Raw genomic sequence first — 21,427 nt, 5'->3', positions numbered from 1 at the left:
GGGTAGCTCACACGCTGCTACCCTCAGCACAGGCTGCAGAAGGGAGAAGACAGATGCTGCCGGACCCTTAGAAGCTATTTAATAAATATCATCCAAAAAACAAAATGGAAAAATAAACCCTCCAGAGCACAACCACCTTAGGTCAACTGAATATAATCTAGTTTATTCAACCAAAAATTGAGAGAGAAGGAAAAGTATCGAAACAAACAAAAAAAGAGAAGCAGTTCTTAAACACTAGCAGTAAATAAATTTATACAACAATTCAGTCTGTATAATATGATGAAATAAATCTACATCTTTTCTTATTTTGGTGCTTTGAATTATACATACAAACAATTACAGGGACTTGTTCACAAAGCATGTGGGCCTAGAGAAGGACTATCGGACACCAGCGATGGCAGATGGCATTTGCGAGCGTTAACACTGATTGCCCGGAACCGATAGACACTTCCTTTGCAGAGGCCCACAGCTTTGAACGAATGATTCGCCTACGACTTTTTTCTTTTCTTTTTTTTTTTGCTTTTTTCTTTTTTCTGTTTTTTTTCTTTTTTTCTTTTTTGTTTTTTTTTTTCTTTTAATGCATCAAACAGCTGTGGCCAGTGAAAGGAAACAAAACTGGCAGTTTGTCCATTTGGATATCAGACCTAGTTTCTTCTTAATCCCATACTTTATTTTCCCCCATATTCCTTAAACTTCTTGGCATCCTTCATGCCTGACAGCTACCCAGATGCAATAGAGTCTTCCTCAAATGTACAGTATTTCTTACAATATAAGTTATATGCAATGTTCAGCATTTTTTTTTTCACAGCACTAGAGACCCTGTTAAATAGGGGATGAGAGTCTGAATGGCTTATTCACAAATGGGACCCAGATTCGGTGGTCGGAACACAGACACCACAGCGAGCTCCTTTGCAAAGTGGCAAACATCATTTTGCTTTCTGCCTTCGAAAACGTATATCCATGGCCTTCGGGCTTCATGATACTGCTCCTGCACAAATGCAAGTCGAAGGGGCTTCGGGGACTCCCGCGTGGAGCCCGGTGAGCGTCGAGCAGGCCTCTAACCCATGGCGGTGACCATGCTGGAAGGATGGTGAGGTCCGAAGGACAGGCTGGACGGCGGGTGCATGGGCGTGGGTGTGGTCAGCATGTGGCTGGAGTGGCTGAAGGGCGAGATGTGGCTCAGGGAGGACATGTGTCTGGAGAGGGCGGCCGGGTTAAACGAGCTGTTCTTGGGGAAGTCCTCCAGCGTGTCGTGCACCTTTTTGCACTTTTTCGATTTGCTAGACATTTTCCGGTTTCTGGTCTGGATGCCTTCCTTCTTCATGGTCAGGGGTCTGTTAATCTAAACAAAGATCAATTTTTTTTTTTTTTTTTACTTTCATGCTGTCTCTGAAATGCACGCGCTCTCGCACACCGACACGCGTTCCACCAGCCGCCCCAGATTGGGGATCCGTTTTGGTTTCAGAGGGCCCCTTGCTCCCTCCCACTGTCTCCTGCCTCCTTCCCGGGGACCAAGTAACTCAGACAGATCTAGTTACCAGTCGAGAGACCCACCTAGCATGATTGCATTTCTCCGGTAACTCAAATAGAATAACTTGTCTTATTTCTTGAGAATTTCCTTAGACTATCGCAAGAGAGGAGGGGCTACTGAGGAATCTTCGAGAGGGAAATACCATTTTGTCTACTCCTCTGACAAATCGGTTTCAGAACTTTAAAAGCGCTGCCAAGGTAATCAATCTTCAGGTGTTTAAGTCTATCTGCCTGGGAGGAAATGGGATTGGACGGCTCTGCGGAGTCATTTGGGGGTTGCCTTTCTTCCACGTAGGCCTTTTCACAATGACAGGTGCCGTAGTAAAATCTTCTCCTGGAATTTAGGGGTTCCAGGGTTGTACTTTAAGAAAACACGCCTTCCCAAAAAGTAATCCCTTGCCTGAGTCACTCCAGCAGCAGCTGCGATGGTTGAAAGCTGCTATTTCTGCCTAGTTCTAACTCTTCCCTTCCAACAAGACAAACAGCCAACCAACCAGCATTTAACAACCACTTTTGGGGTGCGAAGATTGTGTTAGCGTAGAAGTACGCTCTTCCTAAAAAGTAAAGACCAAGAATGAACTAAAGAGAGAGAGGCCAGGCCCTGCTCTCAAATTCACCAGACTTCAATCTCCGAGACAGCTACCACTTTTCTCTTCTTCACAAACCTCATTTGTCTTTTTAAAATACATCAGCTGGAGGGAGGCGGGCCGGAATCAAGACAGGGGACTTTACAAAGTGCACAGAAGCTGGTCCCCACCCAGAGTGACATTAACCCGACTGAAGAGCAGACACCTGCCCCAAAGAGCAAACTGCACACCATGACCGCCTGGGGTGAAAACGCCCCCCGTTTCACCCTGTCGAGAACCCTCGGCTCTGGGCTCCACCTGTCTGCCTCCAAAGCTAGAAAATGATGGTTGAGAAAGGAAGAGTTCAAATGGCCAAGAGGGACCAGGTTGCTGAGAGTAGCTGGGACAGCCTGTCTGGAGAGGGGAACGGAGCCCCAGGCTGCAGCTGCGACCGTGCCAGGAAGACAACATGACCGACTGACGGCAGAAGAGCTGAGAAAGGTCACTCACTGCCAGGGAAACGTCTCAGGGTTCCTCCTTCAAAGTTATCCTGCAGATAAAGCAGCAGCCTGTAGAGATGACAGGAATCTACTCCCACATCAAATCTTCCCCAAGATAATGTCTAGATACACAGCCCTGGCCGCCACCGATATCTAGATACACATAGCCAGATATCTAAATATAATATCTAGTTACACCGATAGCCACACAACCCCAGGTAACTAGTCACAACACCACCTAGATACACTGATGCCGAGATAGGCAGTTATCTAAACACCTAGATAAGGAGAAAGGAGCTCGTGGCATCCCCGTATAGATATCTGGATGGGCAGGGCGATGAAAACGTTCACAGATCAGTATCTCTTATTGTTGGATACACATAAATCGCCTGCTTTCCTGAGGTCCTACTAAGCCAGAGGAGACAGGAAAAAAAACCACTCTTGGGGATGAGGAAGTTTCTCTCTCCTAATTGCCAGAGCACAGCCAGGAAGACCGAGCTAATTAACGGCAGCGTGGGAGTGAGCAGTGGAGGGGATGCCTTGGCTTTTCTTAAGATTTGAGAAATTCATATTCTTCAGAAATTATATCTATATATATATATATGTTTAAATCAGACACAAGTGGGATCACATCTCAGCACAGCGAACAATTTAAAAAAAATGTATAGCTAGCTAATTTCCCCAATTCCTGTACTTCCATGGAAATAAGAAATACATATGCATGCACAAGTCACTACAATTTTGTTGTGTTCTAAAATAAAAGAGTGCTTACTTTCCAACAGTTTGCCTTAGTCCTGCCACTACTGACCTCCCAGGAAAAAGCCTCCTGGACCCTTGGAAATCCATTTTGACTCTTCTACTTTATCAGCCACGCTACCTTGCTCAAGTTACTCCCTTTACTCAGGCATAATTTCTTCATGTAAAACCGAAATAAAAATCATTTCTGCCCTGTCTACAACAGGGACTATCTGGGGCTCTGATGTAATCAAGTACCACGAAAGTTCTTTGAAAGCCATAAATTACAGCCCCCAAAATAACTTCATAGGCAGTGCTGATGACTGGTGAGCTAATAAACTCTAACGCCCCAAACCTTCCAGATTTCAATCATGAATCTCTATCTCTACTGCAGTCAGCGAGCGAATTCCCCAAAGTGAAAACAGAACTTGGATTTAGCTGCTGATAAACGTTACATAGCCACAGTCCCAGGAGCCCAGGGAGAACACGGAATCGTAGCAAGACTCTGGTTTCATTAGCGCTGGGCACTTCACCAGACCGTGTCAAAAGAAGATGAGGGTAGAGGGTCCCTCAGAATCACAGCAACTTGTTCCCAAAAAGCGAATACAGAGTAGGGTGCCGGGGTCAACCTTGAGAAGTTCTCTGTGACTCAAAAAACTCTAACCAGAAAAGCTCCTCCCCAACTCCCAGGAATCCTGAGTAAGAGGAGTTCTTGCCAGAACCGCCCCAGGCAGAAGTCTCTGTACCTCCTCCCTGTTTGGTCCCAGATTGTGCCAAAGTCATGTTGGCCAAGAGACTTTAGGAGAATCAGAAAGCGCCAAAAAGGAAAGAGAGAGAGAAAGAAAGAGAGAGAGAGAGAAATGACCATTTTTTCTTTGGGATTAACGTAAACTTGAGGCCACTCTAGGGCCATGGCCTGTTAGCCAGAATTGTTTCAGGAAAAAAATAACCTGAAAAAAATTTCTTTTAAGATGAAGATATTACAAAATAAGAAGACCCGGAGTTGAAAGATTGCAAATGACGCAGCTAGAGCCAGGTGACTGGCAATTGTCACACTGCTAATGGTACATAGAAGAAGAAAAAGACAGGGTTGCTGGGATAGCCTCCCCCGCCACTTGGCTCAGGAGTTCTCCCCACGTGAAAGCTAGTTTGGACAAAGACATCTCGCTGAAATCTCTCACACTTTCATTCCCTGTCTTTCCTACAGAGACTCCATTTAACATTCATAGCACACGGTGAGGCGAGACTTTTGACCCCTCAGCGGCTGAAGGGTTCCTCTCGGTTTCAGAGTCCCTGCGCGCCCCACGCCACAATTCTACAAGCTTTTCCTCTTTCCCTCTCTCCCTAGCTCACGCTTTCTCTTTTTGCAAAAAATTTAAAATGCAAAGAAACAACAGAACAGAACCAGTGACTTTTTTTCTTTTTGCTTTCCAAGGGGAAGATTTTTTTTTTCCCTTCAAAACCCAGACAGTCCCACCCGGCATTCGGGACTCCCGCAGCACGCGTGGTGGTGTCCCATACATGCCACGGGGCTGCGGTGCTGTGTCTTCCAACCCCCTCCACCCCAGCAAGGCTACGCCAGACAAAATAGTTTTCCAAACTAGTCCTATTGCATAGATCATGTGAGGCCTGTTATTTGGCCCCAAGGTGGGCAATTCACCCTGATCAGGCGGTCTCCAGGGACCAGTGGTGATGCTGCCTACTGGGCGTTGTCAGGAAGGGTCCCCACCTGGCGGGTCCCAGTGCCACTTACATTGTGCAGCTTGTAGTAGAGCCCGCAGGCGTTGCAGACAGGGTCCCCGTTGGCATTCCTCCTCCAGAGCGTGGTCGTGGTGGTCTGACAGTTTGCGCAGGACGTCCCTGCTCTCCTGGCTGCAGACTGGGAGTGGGGAGAGAGAGGATAAAACCAAAACAAACGTTAAATGTGTTGTCATAACTACGGAGACAGGCTTTAAAAAAAGAAAAAGAAAAAAAGGAAGGAAGAATTATCACTGAAATCAAAACTAGCAAGTGGCCCACATGAAAGTAATAAAGATCCCCAAAAGCTGCCTTGAGAAGAAAAATGTCACCAATCCACTGGATAGGAGGGTATCAGAGCACAGAGTTCTACCTGCCACTCACCAGGGCAGAACTCGCAAGGATGGGAAAGCCAAGGCCACCTCCCTGGGAATGTTATCTCCCTACCCCTGTCTCACGAAGTGCACTGGAGGGTTAGTTTTCACGGGTGGCAATTTTTAATTAGTCCTACTAGTTTGGGTACCATTCAGTCTTGCCTTATTCAGCAGGCCCGGGGCCACAAGAGGTCTTTTTCAGGCCCAACTCCCAAGAATATTAATCCTCAAACCGGCTCCCGGCTATCCGGATACACTAACAGCAAAAGAACAAACCCGAGCTTCCAAAGCACTGTGTAGATCCCAAATAAAGAAACACCGGGTTATAAAGAGAAGCAGGCGCGAGCACAACGCTAAATCGTTCTCCGGGAGGATGTCCGTGCCTGTGTGTGGCATACACTCGTGGCTGGCGTAACCCAGCAGGCACCGGGCAGGACACCCTGAGTCAACAAGACCTTGTCGCATTTGCAACACGGTCCTGCATTTACACAGCCTGCGCTCTCAGACTCGGTCACTTGCCATTCACGGGACAGCCACCCTCAGTCCCTTTAGGTGGCTGTCAGTTAATGAGACAAATTCAAAAGAACAAGTAATTTCGCTATTCAACAGAAACCCTGGCCTCCCCGCCTCCTCTGGTCTCGTGTCGCCTTCGTGAAATTAGGTATTTCCTATTAGCTGTTCCCCGAGTAGAAGAGTTTGCAGTTCAAATATCAGCCTCCACGTGAATTTTTATTCCTTGGTTGTGTTACAGCCTTCATTTCCTTCAAAAGGCAGATTTTTCTCTCACTTTTTGACACATTGAAATTGGTCAGGGGACTATTCTCTAGGTGCACACTTAAAAAAAAAAACAAAACTCAAAAACTGTCGAAAGATAATGGAGTTGAGTCACTTCTAATACACACCTCCCTTTCCTCCTCACCTTCCACCATGGAAAGAAAATTTTAACTGCAAAGTTATTCCTGCTTCTGGACTGAAAAATATTATCGAGCAAAAGGCAAGAGGAGGAGACAGAATTTAGCTAGTCTTTATCTGTGATGAAGAAAATTCCGGTACGGTTCTAAGAACGTTGCATGGGGACTACAAGGACCCTGGTGCACTTTGCTGTTAATATTTTATTGAGCAAAAAGTTGGACCAAACACCCAAAGCTGCCAGATATGAAAACCCAGGGGCGATTTTGAATTAACCAGACTGATTCCTTTCCTTTCAAAGCCACTGGCATTCCACAGACAGGCTCCTATGGGCTCTAAACAACAGAGTTATGACTTTTTTTAAGTAATTTCTTTCTTTTCTGTATTCTAAGAAAATGGAAATTAAAAATAGTCCTGATCTATCATAACGGAGAAGGTTCTACTTTTTTGCTGCCCGTTTTGAAAATCATTCACCAGTCCAAGAAAGCTGATTCCAACGCCATAGGCCTACGCCTACCTGCCTTCATGAAACGTGATCATTTAATTCTTAAATAACTGTTTCCCTTGTGTACTCTTGGAAAGAAAGTGCTGCATACAACCAGTGCTTAATGATTTTGACAATTACATGATATGTGATTATTATTACCTTCATATAGTCTTTTTTTCCTTTAAAATAAATCCTCTGATAGAGTAGACTAATATCTACCCACGCATCTGGATTTCCCAGCCCAGCAATTTAGAATGTGTAGGACGTCCACATAACACCAACTGGTAAGATTAGAACTCCAGCGGAGGGGGCTCTCTAATTCTCAGCATTACACTGACAGTCACATAAATAAATCCAAGCAGGTTCAGAATATATTCCCAGTGCTACAGACTTTACGGGAACTGACACAGAGTCTCTTAAAGCCGTGCTGTTTGGTTCCCTAGCAGAAGGCAGAGTATTTAATAGAGCAAGCTGCTCCGACTTTTGCTAGTTGTGAGACATGAAAATCCTGGCAACGTCAGAGGGGAGGAAAAAAAACTGAATGGATCTTCCCTTAGGTTATCTCTTCTATTTCCTGCATGAGTTTATTCAGCGTTAGATATGCATCTCAGGGAAGAGCTACTACGTTATGGGCTGGGTGGTCTTCAGTGCATCTGCAAATGTATCAGACAAAAATAGCAAACTGAAAAGATGGAGCTGGGGTGAAGGACTAGGGAATACAGGAAAGAAAAAACAAAACGTTCTAGGTGTTCAAAAGTCAAATATAGGCCGGGCGCAGTGGCTCACGCCACTCTGGGAGGCCAAGGCGGGTGGATCGCTCAAGGTCAGGAGTTCGAGACCAGCCTGAGCAAGAGCAAGACCCCCGTCTCTACTAAAAAAAGAAAGAAATGATCTGGACAACTAAAAATATATATATAGAAAAAAAAAAATTAGCCGGGCATGGTGGCACATGCCTGTAGTCCCAGCTACTCGGGAGGCTGAGGCAGGAGGATCCCTTGAGCCCAGGAGTTTCAGGTTGCTGTGAGCTAGGCTGACGCCACGGCACTCACTCTAGCCTGGGCAACAAAGTGAGACTCTGTCTCAAAAAAAAAAAAAAAAAATCTGAATGTGTCCTCCCTGTAGTATATGAATTCTATAGAACTAAAAATATCAAAGCACCCAGGACAGATGATTCAGAAAGAACAGACGGCTTAAAATGTGACAGCCAATGAACTCTAGAATTAAAAGCAATTATTACTCAGAGTTCTAGAGATTTCCTATGAAAGGTGAGTGAAGACAAAATTATGTAAAATGGAAGTAGAACCCTCCTCTGCAATCTGTACAGACAGAAGGAGAAAACCCAAGAAAATGTCAGATGAACTGGTGCTCATCCATCAGCTCACAGTTTGAGATTTTTAACCCTTCTTTCTTCATTACTTTTGCCCTTAAAAAAAAAAAAAAAAAACTATGATGGTACCATGACATATTTTAACAAGAAGGTTTTTGTTGTTAGTTTTTTTTTTTTTTTTTTTTTTTACTAAGGCCAGGTTTTGAGTGATTCAAAACATTCTTTTGTGGTGTGATCATATTCATTCTGTGCTAACACCTCCAGCCATTTTTTTTTTTTCCAAACACTTCTTGTTCTGATCCGTTCAAACATCTCGGTGTTTAGGTTGGGGAAGCTGAGTTGTTGTTTATGAGTTATCTCCAGTGCTCAGATATCCGGCAGCTTTTTCCTAGGAAGTTAGCTTTGCACATGAGAGAAAGGAAGAAAAAAAAAAAAATACCAAAGTGTATGAGAAGTGGGGGAAGGTTGAGAAAGTTGGAGAAAGGGGCAGAGATCAGGGAGAATGAATCCTGGAGATCCATGGTTGCCAGAAATTAAAGTCATGTGGGCACTTCCATCCCTAGAAAGTTTTTCCTTCTTCTAAGAGGGATGTGAAAGGTGTTGAGTTGCAGCCATAATCTGATGGGGAGGACAACTAATTCTTTAAAAAGAACACAGGATGGTTGTGGTGTGGTTTTTTTTTTTTTCCTCCCATAGAATGGGATGGATGCTAATTCATCCATTAATCTGCCTGGGGAAACGCCCCTCCTCGAGTCTCTGCCTGGGTGAATGTCAGCACCCCCAAAGGCATTTTGATCTCTGGACTGCGGTTAGCTGTTACTTCTCTGTTACAGACACTCACTGTTCAACGGGCCTAAGGTTCCAAGGACAAGCTTCCGAATGGACCTCTCCTGCTAGTTTTCCCTATAAATGCTTGACACAGCCAGGTTTACTCAAGGATTCCTAATGGTCAAAAGTTTTACAAAGAAAAAAAAAAGAAGGGGAAAAAATAATAAAACCTATCACCCTCTTCATAGGAGTTCAAAGAGAAAACAAGATCAAATGCTAGGTCAGACTGCAGCAAGACGGGACTCACAAGACTGTTCCCACAGGAATTGCCAGTGGAAGGTCCACAGTGCTAGGACCAGGAAAGAAGGAAACGTTTGCTGGGCTCAGTAGAGGCTGCTGCGTCTGAAATTCGTCTCACCCGTCCCGTCTATCTTAAAGCATCAGTAGAAGAAATCAGCACTGAGCCAGTGACCCTTCCTCGGAGACCACATGCCACCACCTCGGGAACATGTTCTAGATGGTTCCTAGGACAGGACACCCTCGTACTAAATTCCTCTTTCTGTGAAACAGTGATTATCGAAGCATGTTGAATCAGCCATCCTGGTCTCGTTAACGCAGTTGTTATATTAGGGTCTACGTTGCAGATTTGACAACCAAGAAGTCAGCATCTTTAAAGATCTATGAAGTGGCTTAAAAGACATGGAGAGGAAAAAAAGAGAGAAAGCTTTTCTGTATATCTAATTTGCAAAGCAAAAAGAAACTGTCCCAAGCAAGCTGACACGATTTTGAGCCGTCCTGCCAATTTCCTGAAAAAGGCTGTCCCTTCCTGAAGACAGGAAATGAAAAACACAAAACGGGTGGCAAGGGGTCAGTCCTCCCCAGCGAAACTCACCAGCCTCCGCTTGGGCTTGATGAGGGGCCGGTTCTGTCCGTTCATTTTGTGGTAGAGCCCGCAGGCGTTGCACAGGTAGTGCCCGGTGCCGTCGCGCCGCCACAGTGGGGTGGAGGTTGCCCCGCAGTTCACACACTCCCTGCCTTCTGGAAACAAAACCACAGATAAGTCACTAATGGCAGGAGAACACACAGGGAAGGCGACAGCATTTGGAATTTGGGGAGCAAAGTCAAGTTGGGGACTTTTTCCTTTCTTCCTCCACTTTTGGGGACCATCCCATCCCCACCTCCTTCTAAGGGGCTTCAAAGTGGAGCAGAGTGGCTGCCATGCCTGGCACGACCCTCCCTGGGACACAAGGGACAGAGGCATCCGCAGCCAAAGAGCCTTATTCCTGGCCTGGATGAGGAAGACCAGGCCGACCAAGGAGGAAGGCAGATTCCAACCCAAAACACTTCCCTGAGAAAATTCTGAGCCTCGGACGGTGGCAAAAGCAAAACACGCCATTCATTTCCCTCAAAGGAAAAAAAGAAAAACAGAGATGACCCATTATCATCAGTAGGTCTGTCTATATAGATTGATTAAATAATGAAGATTAGGATCGGGGAAAGGAAAGATTAATCAATGGCTAGATAGATAAACAGACAATAAATAGACATATCGATTGATCAATTGGCTGATTGATCTGAGTAGCTAGGGCTTTAGATTTTACTTTAATCAAACTGTACATGTCCCTAGCTGGAAAGGAAGAGATTAGGACCCAGCAGGGATTTCCATAGCTTTCCAGACAGGGTTACAAGACTGAAGCTAAACTGTGACCCCAGCCAGGGGTTGCTGGGGGGGCGGAGGGGAGTAGGGAACCCAGAAAGGAGGGAGTGGGCAAGAGGGGATGGGTTGGGAGGACAGCGTGGGGGCTCTCCGTAGGCTCCTTAACCAAGGCCTGCCTGCAGTTTCTCTTTTTCCAAAAACACAAACAAACAAAATAAACAAAAAACCGGCCAGGCAGGGTTGGGTTCCTCTGGGCAGCATTCACCACCCAGACCCACCCCCAGCAGGTTCCTTGGAAGAATCCCTTAAATGACCATTTTAGGACTGGGGCAGTTTGCTAACTGATTTCATGCTTTTCTAGGAGAATCTCCTCGCTTTGGGGAGGAGCAGAGGGCCCACCCACCCAGTTCTCTTGGTGTATGGGAGGAAGCCCTCGACTCAAGGTGGCCCCCCAGGAGGGGAGGCCCAGAAGAAGATACTGGAGGGTGAGCAGGGGAGAGAGATGAGCCCTGAAGATTGTTTTGTTTTAAGAGATTAATCAACCACTCACAACCTAGGAGGAAGACTGGAGTAGGGAGAAGAGAACCTGCAAGGGGCCTTACGAATTCTGACTCCCCTAAAGGAGGAGAAGTCTGCCTTGGCAGCTCTGGGACCTACAGGGCCTTTGGAAACCCCCTGAGCAAGTATGAGGGAACTGGTGGGGTCCCACTTGCAAGCCTGTGATCAATAGGAAGCTAAAGACTTTTGCAAATACGAGAGGGTCTTGCCTCCACCTCCATTAGAGTCAGGGTTGGTGCTGAGTAGTTTTAATCTACTTTGCTTTTTCAAAAAAATTTGGAGAAGCTAAGAGAATTTTTTTTTTCCTCCAGATTCCAAAAAGGTTCTTAGCCTGGGGTCTCCGGAGGAGAGCCTTCTGTCCAAGAACCCCTATGATTATACACAAACACATCGCACTGGTGAGCCAACAGCTCTTCTCAAAAAGGCTTTGGACTGAATCATACCCAGATACCTTAGCTGGGGTCAGAAGCCTGAGGGAGGTGGTAGACTGGATGTGGGAGAGGTGCGAGGGGAGGCGCAGGGCGAGTGGGCGAGGAGAAGCCACCTGCCTACAGCCCAGCCAGGAGGCAGCCAAGTGGGCACCACGTCAGCTGAGGCTGCAGGCCCACTCCCGGGCCTGCCCAGACAGGGGCCAGCCAGGCTCACCTCCCCACCCCAGTTAGGCACAGGGCAGGGGGCTGTGTGAGGCTTTGGTGGCTCCAGGCACCCTAAGCCGGCACCCTAAGCCAGCACCCTGGCACTGGGGGACCTCCCAGCCTGACACAATCAGTCTGATTTCCTTTCTTTTGCAGGGCGGCGGGGAGGATGACAGCTTCCGTTTCAGAGGGACCTTGAAAGCTAGCAATGGTTACCTCTTCAACAAGGCTCTGCACACTAGGGCAATTTTCTGTCTTGATTCACTCGGCAAGTTTGCGACCGCTTTGTGTGGGCTTTTCTTTTTCTTTTTTCCTTGTTGCCTCTGGTCTATGACTTCAGCAAACAGCCAATTTTCCTAATGGAGGCCCCGACTCCCTCCTGCGTCCTCTCCTCCCCTCTCCTCGCCCCCTGCCTGCTGCGAACGGCTCTGGCAGACACCTCTCTCTTAGGTGACAAGAACCACAGAGCTGCGAGGCCTCCTGACATTCAACAGCCATTTGCAAAGGCCGCTTGCCTGCCTGAAACGGGGCCGTGTGAGGGGGTAGGGAGCAGGGCAGGAGATTGCTCCCAGGAAGGTGGAGGGAGGTGCCCAAAGAAATGGCCCTTTGCAAAAAGGCTTTGTCTTTTGTTTGCAAAGACGGATCCCAGCCCTGGAAGCCCAGGCGTTCAGAAAGCAATAGGTGCCCTAACCACAGCTCAACCGTTTCTCCAGCGACAACCCCGAGAACCCTCTCTCTGTATCCTCCTTCAGCAAACGCATTTGCAGAGAAGAGGTTTAAAAAAAAAAAAGAAAAGAAAAAGAAAAAGAAAGAAAGAAAGAAGGCAACCACTAAAACCAAAAGAATCCCTTCCTCAAGAACTCCCACGGTGTCCACCCTCTGCACACAGGGGGACTTCTCGAAACTTCCCTCCACACTCCCAAAAGTCCCAGCTCCCTCGCTGGCCAGGTGTGCTGTTCTTGGTTTTTGCCGACTGTGAGAAAGGAATAAGGAGGAAGTAAAAGGGGCCAATTGCAATGGCCTCCTCTCTGCCTTGCCAGAAAAATAAAATAGGTGCTTACATATCCCTAGCTGCGGCTCAGGGAAACCACCTTTCCCATCCAGAGTCTTAAGGGAAGAGGTGAGAGAAGGGAAAGGGCTCAACTGAAGGCAGAAAGTGTGTACAGGAGAGCGGGAGAAATCAAACGCGGAAATGAGGGCAAAGAAACCAGAGTCTCTTGGAAAAGTCACTCTGTCCCCTCCCCCACACAAACCACGGCACCGACCTCAGATACCACGCTCTTCCCCCAGCCTCATAGCCCTACCAGAAAAGAGAAGTTTAAAAAAAAAAAAAATCCCATTATGACCCCCAAATACACAGGTTTGCCCTCTTTACGTGCAGCCCCCAGCCTGTTTTTTTTCTGGGTCAGGCTGCATCCCCATCTCCCCCCGAGCCTTCCCCTCCACCCCCAAGGCCAGCCCCCGCCAGGCACCACGGGCCACTCTCCTCCTCCCTGGCTCTCCCATCCCCTTGCTTTCTTTCTGACTCCATCAGCCAGCCTGCCTCCCTCTGCCTCCTGCCTACTTTCATGTACTGAACATGCAGGTCTGAGTTTTTCTCTCAGCCTAACCGCATCCGGACTCTATTAAAGTTCCTGGCTCGGGATAAACAATGCAACTGTCGCGTGCAGCAGTCTGAAAATAATTGGATTAGCTAAAACATATCAACTAAATAGAGACAGTCCTGCCCAGGCAGTCGGAGTGAATGTCACTCTGGAAAAAAAAAGCCCTGAAAACTGATCTCATGGTCACTGGGCTCCCAGAGCCCTCCCTCTGAAGTTTTTCAACCCGGGAGCTTTGGAAGCTCCGATTCTAGACTGCTCATCTCACCCTTAAGAGACAAGTGATTGTCACCACTGCTTGTTATATAGGATCCGTACAGAGAGAGGCAGAGGTGAGACGGGAGAGGACATAGGATGTACCTAAGGAGACATCGCAGTCTTCACAAAATCCTGTCTAAACACAGTCCCTTCTTGTCTCAGAGGATTTCTCTGTCTCTTTTGACTCAATTACTTTGATTAGAAACAAAATGGGTGATGGATTATTTTTAAAGCAAAAATATTTGGGTTTTTTTTTTTTAATACAAGGGATGACACCAGTGGGATAAATATGCAGCGTGCTGCTAGACAGGGTGCACGTTTTGGAAAGGGAGTAAGTTCAGGAAGCAGAGACACGCCTGGAGAACTTTTCCAGTCCCTTCTACCTCCCCTGGCTTCAGAGCGACAGAGGAGTATGTCCTAATAAGGCTCCCTGCCCCCGGCCCCTGCCCACACCGAGAGCTCTGGCAGAGCTGCAGGTAACTAACTGGGCCGTGAGACATTAGATTTTCATTCAACTCTGCGTCGCCAATGCAAAGCCACCTCTTTCTTCCAGAAGTTCGGCTCAGAGCCCCCTTTTCCACACAAGGAATGTGTGCTGCTTTTGCTAGTTTCTGCCCCCACCCCCCAAAATTTATATATACACACTGTATTCATACAAGTCTATATAAAGGTCTGTCCTCCTGTGTGACCCCCTCAGAGCTGAGCAGAGAGGAACAGTCAGACTGACAGAGGCCAAAGGGGTCACAGGAGGGACCCGTGTTTGTTTAGGTTTGAGGAGGTTTCGTTTTAGCATTAAACACTAAAGATTTATTCCCTCGGCCTTCCATTTGGTCTTGGAAACTGACTAAAGGTTCCCAGCAGAACGCAGAAGTCCCGCCACATGCAGGAGAGCGCATTGCTTTGTTTTTGTCTCTTTCCTTTCCCAGTTCATTGGGGGGTTTTAAATCAGATCCCACTTCCCCTCTGCTTCCGAGGACAGGAGGACACACGGACAGGAGGACATAGGCATTCCTCCCGGCTGGAAAAATGGGAAGGAATGGAATCTCGGTAGGGTTTGGGACATCCCAGCTCCCCAGAGGGGACCTCTCTGCACCCAGGCCCTGGATTTATTTAGGAGGAGGGAGAACGGGAGGAAGAGAAAGGGCTCCGCTCCTACCTGTGCTGGATCGGGCCTTGGGCCTCGACTTGCATCCGAAGCCGGTGGGGGAGCCGCCCAGCAGGCTGCTGGGGGGGAAGAGTCCGGAGCTGTACTCGGGCACGTAGGGCGGGTAGGTGGTGATGGGGTGGTGGGCCGACGAGGAGGCCCCCCCCAGGGTGGTCATGCTGCCGCGGGAGTGCGACGACTCCAGCTTCATGCTGTCGGGCAGCGGCACCTGGTACTTGAGGCACTCTTTCTCGTCCTGCCGGCCCGAGCCGGCCGAGCCCGGGGTGGACAGCGATGGGTCCGGGGAGACGTCCTTGGGCGGGGTGGGCGGGAAGGTGAAGAGGTGCGGGCTGGCGTGGCCCCCCGACAGGGAGGAGGACGAGGCCGGGGGGTAGACGGAGAGGGGCCCCGGGGAGCCGTGGTGGATGGACGTCTTGGAGAAGGGGCTGAGGTTCCAGGGCGAAGCGGTGTGGTGGCCGCCCAGGGCTTTGCCGCCATCCAGCCAGGGCAGGGATCCGTGCAGCAGGGGCGGGCGGCACACCTGGCTCCCTGCAGCGGTGGGGAAGGGACAGGAGAGAGGAGGAGGGTGAGGGTGGTCCTGGGAGGCCCCCAGACAAGCCTGGGGACTCTCCCCCTCAGGCCCCAGCCTCCCTGTCAGCAAAAGCCCAAGCACAGGCCCATTCTCTAACCCAAGAGGTCCCAGGAGAACCCAGCCACACACCTGGGGGCAAGAGGCAGGGGAAGACTCCGTCCACCCCTCTCCCCCACAGGGATGATCTCTCACAGCCAGCAGAATGAAGGGCCTGCGCCTGACACCCGAGAGGGGCTGCGCCGGAGTGGAGAAGGGCCCCTCGGCCTCTTTGGCCTGTCCAGATACACCGTCTAAATCACATTCCCTGAGGTCTCTCTCTAGAGCCTCACTTGATTTATTGGTTGCCTTCAATGGCCCAGAATCCCCCGGCCCAGACTTAATCCCAGCCAGCCTGTTAAGAGGGTCAGCTGCAAACGATGAGGCCTGAAGGATGGAGCCGGGCCACACAGCCGCTCAGCACCCCAGAGAGGCCCAGCTTCCCACCCCACGCCTGCCTGCCACTCGCTGGCAGGAAGGAGAGGCCTTGGGAAAGAAGACAGAGAAGCTTCTAGTTCCCAGAAACCTAACGCAGGTTTCTCAGAATCTGCAAGGCTGCTTCCAAAAGGCCTGAAATGGGATCTGCAAGGAAATGTTTAGCTGCTCGGGCTGTTGAAGCAAGTTTCCAAGGCTAGACTCTGGGGTGGCAGTTTTCACCTGCTTTTCTCACCCTCCCAAATGGTACAGGAGAAGCAAATAAAATAAGTCCCGCATGCCCTCAAAGCTGTGATTCCACCGGTGTGATATGTGAATTTCCACCTGAGTCCCTGAGACGTAAAATTCCAGTTGATGTGTATATTTTAAACCCAGGATGACTCATACCAAGCCTATTTAGCTTTCATTTAAAATACACAATTTTAAGGTAGCCATAACTCACACAGGTCTACACGCTGAGAGGAGAACATTTAAACTGCAAGTGCAAATCCACACACGTATTGATCTTCTAATCCAGCAGTACCTGCCTCAGAATTTGACATTTTCTTCCACCATTAAGAACAATACTGAAACTAAAATCTTAAGAGAGAGGAAGGGGAGGAGAGTTCAGGGGGAAGGAGGGTTCTCTGAACACCAAGGGTCAAGATTCGTATTATGCAGGAAGTAGCATAGTAAATAATATTAAGTCTGCATCTGCCGCATTTCCACTCAACTGCTGATCTGCGCAGAACGTGGGCAAAGAGCGCCCCATCCGCAGAAACGATTGTTTAAACCTGGCGACTGCAGGGCAGAGGACGCCTGCTGCCGGAGGGGCTATGTCATCGGCGCCAAAGCAGCCTCTGAGTACAGGGACCAGGGCAGACCTCGGTCTGGCCGGCCTGAGAAAGCCTCACGTTTTCTCTGCCCCAATTTTTGCTCCTATTTCTTCCTCAGGAACAAAACTTACAGCTGGAAAGTGTTAGATCTTTTTTCCCCCAACTGTACTGGTCTGGTTTTTTTTCTTACATTTCAGAACTCTCCTAAACTCAAGGTGAAAGGGAAAAAGGGGGGTGTCACCAGAACACTGGTATCGCTCCTACTGGAACCCTGGTGTATCCTAAATCTCATGCGGGAGCCTAACGCACTGCTGTAGGCCCGAGGCAGAGCAAGGCAAGAATTGCAGGCAATGAGGCAAAAGACGCAGGAAAATTCTGTGCAGCCGGGAATCTAGGAAACCTCGGGTCTCTCAAGACATTGATCTTCCCTCCCACCCCCAAAACCCCTCCAAGCATCAGAATTCCATTCCCGAAGCCAAGAGATAGGAGACCCGTCTAAAAACCAGATGCACTAGCTTTGGGAAAAGGTCAAACAGAAAGGTGTGAATAAATACGTCTCTGGGGCCTTTCCGAAAATGTGTCTGGAGAAGTAAATTGAGGACGTCGGGCAGAAGCCCACCTAGAAGAGCTGGCGGGTATCAGGGAGCGAAGCTCTTTGCAGAGCCGAGTTCCAGTCCGGCTTGGCGGGCGCCGGCTGCCGGGCCCGGGCGCCTAGGCCGGCGGAGGCAGAGACTTGGCGCCCCGCGCCGGGGACCTCGCGGGCCCCCGAACCTGCGGCCACCGCGCGGGGACAGGGGGCTGCGGTTTGGCGCCCGCCAGGTGAGCCAGGCCCCAGGGACAGCGCCGGGGAGAGGCGGCTGCTGCGACTCTTTTTCAAAACACATCTCACGACCAAAGAGACGGCTTCCTCGCCCATTTCCGGGGCCCAGTTTTTTTGGTAAATGAACCAGTAGCTGCAGCTGGGGCCTTTCGCCCGGCTTCCCCCTCCCGGCCCCGGTCCCTCCCTGCCTCCCCGACCCCGGAGAGCGGGCGCGGCTGGCGGGGTCCCTGCACCCCGGGGGGACTCACCGTGGTGGGCCGGGGGGTACCTCTGCACCGTGGCTCTGACCGAGTTTCCGTAGTAGGACGGGACGTGGTTGCCTTGACCGTCGATGTTAAAAAGTACATCCACCTCCTCGGGCAGCGGGTACTGCGCCGGGTCCATGTAGGAGTGGCCGAGGCCCGGGTGGTGCGTGTCCGGGTGCTGCCCGTTGAGCACCGCGGGGTGGTGGTGGCTCACCCAGCGCGGCTGGTCCGCCGTCACCTCCATGGCCTCGGCTGCGCTCGCGCCCTCTCGCCGGGCCCGGCACCCGCGCGCGGAGAGGGAGGGCGGTCGGCCTGGGAGGTCGGGGGGCTCCTGCCGTCGGAGGGCCGGGGGTCGCTTAATGATTCGCTCTCAGTGGGGGAATGGGAAGGTTGGGAAGGAAAGGTGAGCGAACCAGAGGGCTTTGAAAAAATCCTTGAGGGGTGGTTTAGCAAAGAGAAGAAAGGGAAGGGAAAAAATCCAAAAAACCAGGCACGACAGGATAACAGGGGCCAAGCTGTAAAAGGGGGCGAGGACTCTGCAATCCTGCGAGGGAGGCTCCTGTGCACCGGGCTCCTCCGCGGCTCCGAGGCTGAGTCTCCCCTCGGGTCACCTGCAAGGGAGAGAAGGAGACCTGGATGAGCCGGTAGCTACTTTAGCACCCGAGTTTCTGGAGGGGCACCACGGCCCCGCGCCGCCCGCCCGGCCCTGCGCACCCGGGACACGCACGCGCGCGCGGGGCGGCGACCGCAGAGGAAGCGAGACTCCCAGGGACACCCCAGCGACCCGGCTCCCGGGAGCCCCGGGCCGACCGAGCGGTCACAACGAGGAGGACAAGTCTCTCCCTCGGGGACACCGGTCCCGGGACCTTCCTTCCAGCCTCTACAAGACCTCCAAAAGAGGAGAGTCGCGGTTTTATACAAATTTTAAAGTCCTCCCAAGTGAAAGGGGGGGGGATCAAACTTAAAAAAAAAAGAAGAGTCACCAGTACCAACCTGAGCAGCGAGGAGCAGAGAGGAGGAGGAGGAGGAGGAGGCGTATGACCTGCTCGGTCAGATTGCCTGGCTCGCTCTGTCTCGCGCTCTCTCCGTCTCTCTCTTTTCCTCTCTCTGTCTCTCTCTCTCCCTCTCTCAGTATTTTTTTTTTTACAGGGAATGCATTCTTTCTGAAAGTATCAAGACGGCGCCAGGCAGCTCAGTGTTCGCAGACAGCTGTGGCGCGACGCAACTTAAGGAGGTTCTAGTGTCATCGCGCCGAGGGGGAGGAGCCTGGCGCTGGCGAGGAGGGGACAGGATCCCCAGCACAAGGAAACTGCAACCCAAACCCGCTCCGGGACTTCTCCCCCCACCCCCCCGCACGCCCCCGCCCCTCCGCCCGCCCCTCCACTGACCGGAAAGGGGCGCCGCGGAGGGCGGCCGCCGGCGCAGGGGCGGCGGGCAGGGTGGGCGCGGCCCGCGGGGCCGGGGGCAGAGGGGCGGGCGCGAGCGAATTCGCGCTCTGGCCCTTTAAATGTGGCTCCTGCTCCTGCCGATTCATTTGGGCCGGGAGATCGCCGCGTCCTGGAGAGACCCGCCTGCCCCATTCATAAAGTTAACTTGCACAGGCAGACTTTTCTTTTGCAGACTTTTTTTTTTTTAACGCGCAAACATTTTTTATGATTAAATTATCCAACTCAGGGTATTGGGGAGAGTTTATCGATGTTGGGGCTTATGTGCATGGAAAACTGATCAGGGGAAAAAAAGCAGTAATGTCAAGGGATTTGGGGATTTGCCTCTCGGGCCAATTTCCTACGAGGCTGAGGAACCTGGCAAAGGGAGTGCGTCCAGGAGTGGCGCGCCCGTGTGACTCTTGTCGTCCTTGTCACTATTTTCCCGAGCCTTTTGCGTTCTCGAGCCTCTCGAATAAACATGCATCTGCTATTGCAGCTCTGCCCTTCCCGGCCTAATATCTGCAATCAGTGTTTGCCTTTGGAGGGAACAGCAGCGAGGGGACCGAGGAGACACCGACCCTATCTCGCTCCCGAGTGCACTCAGGGTGGGTGGAAAGAAAGAACTCGGTCTCCACTCAGTGACCGAACTTCCCCCTCCGCCCCGCCCGGAGTCCCACTCACTCGGGCTCCAGGCCCCTCTGCCCCGGCTGGGCAAGCCAGCCCCCTTCCCCGGTCCCAGCTCCGGCCGCCGGGCAGCCGCTGCTGCGGGGTCCGGAGCTGGTCTCCGCGCGGTGGGCGGCTGCGGGAGGAGGGAGCGCGGCTCCGGGACAGCCCTGCGAGGGGCGGGGCCGGCGCGGGCGGGCGGGGCCGAGGAGGGCCAATCAGCGGGCGAGGCTTCGCCCGGGCCGCGATTGGCCCGCCCCGCTCCAACCTGCGCGGCCCCGCTCGGTCCTTGGAGCGGCTGCCTCCCCTAGCGGCGCCCAGGCTGCTGCAGCCGCGGGCCCCCAAACGCGGCCCGGGCGCGCAGGGGTCAGGCGGGAACAGAAGACTGTTCCAGGTCCACCCCCTGCTCACTGCAGGCCAACGTGGGAGAGGAGGAGTGCGGGTCCTCCCGCAGGCCATCCCACCCACGGAGCCGAGAGCCTGATTTGGGGTTTTATGTGAAGACATTGTTCCCTCACTCCCTCCTCCACCCCATGCAATCAATTCCCTACAAACACAAAAACTCCAGATAGAAGGAGCCGTCCCTAAAAGTAAGTTCTGAAGGATTCCTTTCATGCGGGGAGGAAAAAACAATATTGAGCTTCCACTTGGTGTGGGGGGACGTCTTCTTTTAAAACACAATCCTTGCAGAAACGCGAATAAAATGTATTTGAGAGTAGTGGAAACCTGGGTCCTCCCGGTCCTGGATTTGGAGCTTCTCTTGAGTCCGCACCTTCTTCTATCTGATATTTGTTTTGAAATCAAGGTTGGATTTCTAGAATTTCCAACAGGAAGAAAACTCTTAAATAAATAATAATAATAATAAACCCTCCCTGCACGTTTCTCCCGAGCCCACTTGGCCTCCCGCGCTACTCCGGCCCATAAAGGAGCATCGATTTCCCCTCTGACCACTCCTCTCTCCGGGCCAGCCAAGCTCTCCTCCCGCTCACGGCGCTCTCCAAACCTTTTAATTATTTAAAATGTTGCTAACATTCACCGGAAACCACTCTATAAACAAGGACGAACGAACGCGCACGCACTTTTGCTAAAAGGCCCGGGATTAAGATTAAGGATGGAAGCCGGGGAAAAAAAAAAAGTGCTTCTTTGCGCGCCCATGGAGATGTGGACACGTCAAGCAGCCCCCAGTTCACGGCCACGCGGGAAACCTCCGCGCCGTCCCCGGGGTCCTCTGCGCCCAGACCCAGCAGCCGGGGAAGGGGCGAAAGAGACCCGTCCTCGGGACAGAAAAGCTCCTGACGCCGGGTCTTGCAAATGTTAACTTCTGAGGCTAAAAAACGATTTTAAAAGACAGAAAGAAACTGTGTGCGAGGAGGAGGCCTTCCGGTGTGGGGAGGCCTCTCTGGTAACTGTGGTCCGGGTGGGGGATTATTCGTTTTAATTCTCTCGCCGGCACCGAGTCGGAACTGCACTGCGCTGGAGAAGGGCATCCCCCCCACCGCGCCCCACCTTGGGGAAAGAAAAGATCTCGAAGGCCCCTCTAGGTCTGGGTGGCTGCAGGCTGGCAGAGAGGGGTGGGGGGCCTGGGGCTGGATGCCCCGGGTAATGGAG

At 51.0% G+C, this 21,427-nt stretch overlaps 1 protein-coding gene across 2 annotated transcripts; it reads right to left on the bottom strand.

Annotated features, from left to right (window-relative positions):
• Window positions 1-546: 546 nt before the first annotated feature.
• Window positions 547-18,914, bottom strand: GATA3 (GATA binding protein 3). Of its 2 annotated transcripts, none has more exons than XM_012642184.1 (6): window positions 18,723-18,914; window positions 17,733-18,340; window positions 14,799-15,335; window positions 9,826-9,971; window positions 5,085-5,210; window positions 547-1,342 (listed from the first exon to the last, which is right to left on the bottom strand). In XM_012642184.1, exons 2-6 carry the CDS (start codon window positions 17,971-17,973, stop codon window positions 1,058-1,060), a joined length of 1,335 nt encoding a protein of 444 aa, XP_012497638.1. In that variant the 5' UTR covers window positions 17,974-18,340; window positions 18,723-18,914; the 3' UTR covers window positions 547-1,057. The 2 variants fall into 2 exon arrangements, with proteins under 2 accessions (XP_012497638.1, XP_012497639.1); XM_012642185.1 differs by having other exon boundaries at window positions 561-1,342; window positions 9,826-9,968; window positions 18,723-18,807.
• Between the last annotated feature and the right edge of the window lie 2,513 nt (window positions 18,915-21,427).

The sequence above is a fragment of the Propithecus coquereli genome, unplaced genomic scaffold (assembly GCF_000956105.1).
Source record: "Propithecus coquereli isolate 6110/MARCELLA unplaced genomic scaffold, Pcoq_1.0 Scaffold177, whole genome shotgun sequence".
Classification (NCBI taxonomy): Eukaryota; Metazoa; Chordata; class Mammalia; order Primates; family Indriidae; genus Propithecus; species Propithecus coquereli.
Note: the sequence above shows the minus strand (reverse complement) of the source record. Positions and strands in the feature narration are given on the sequence as shown.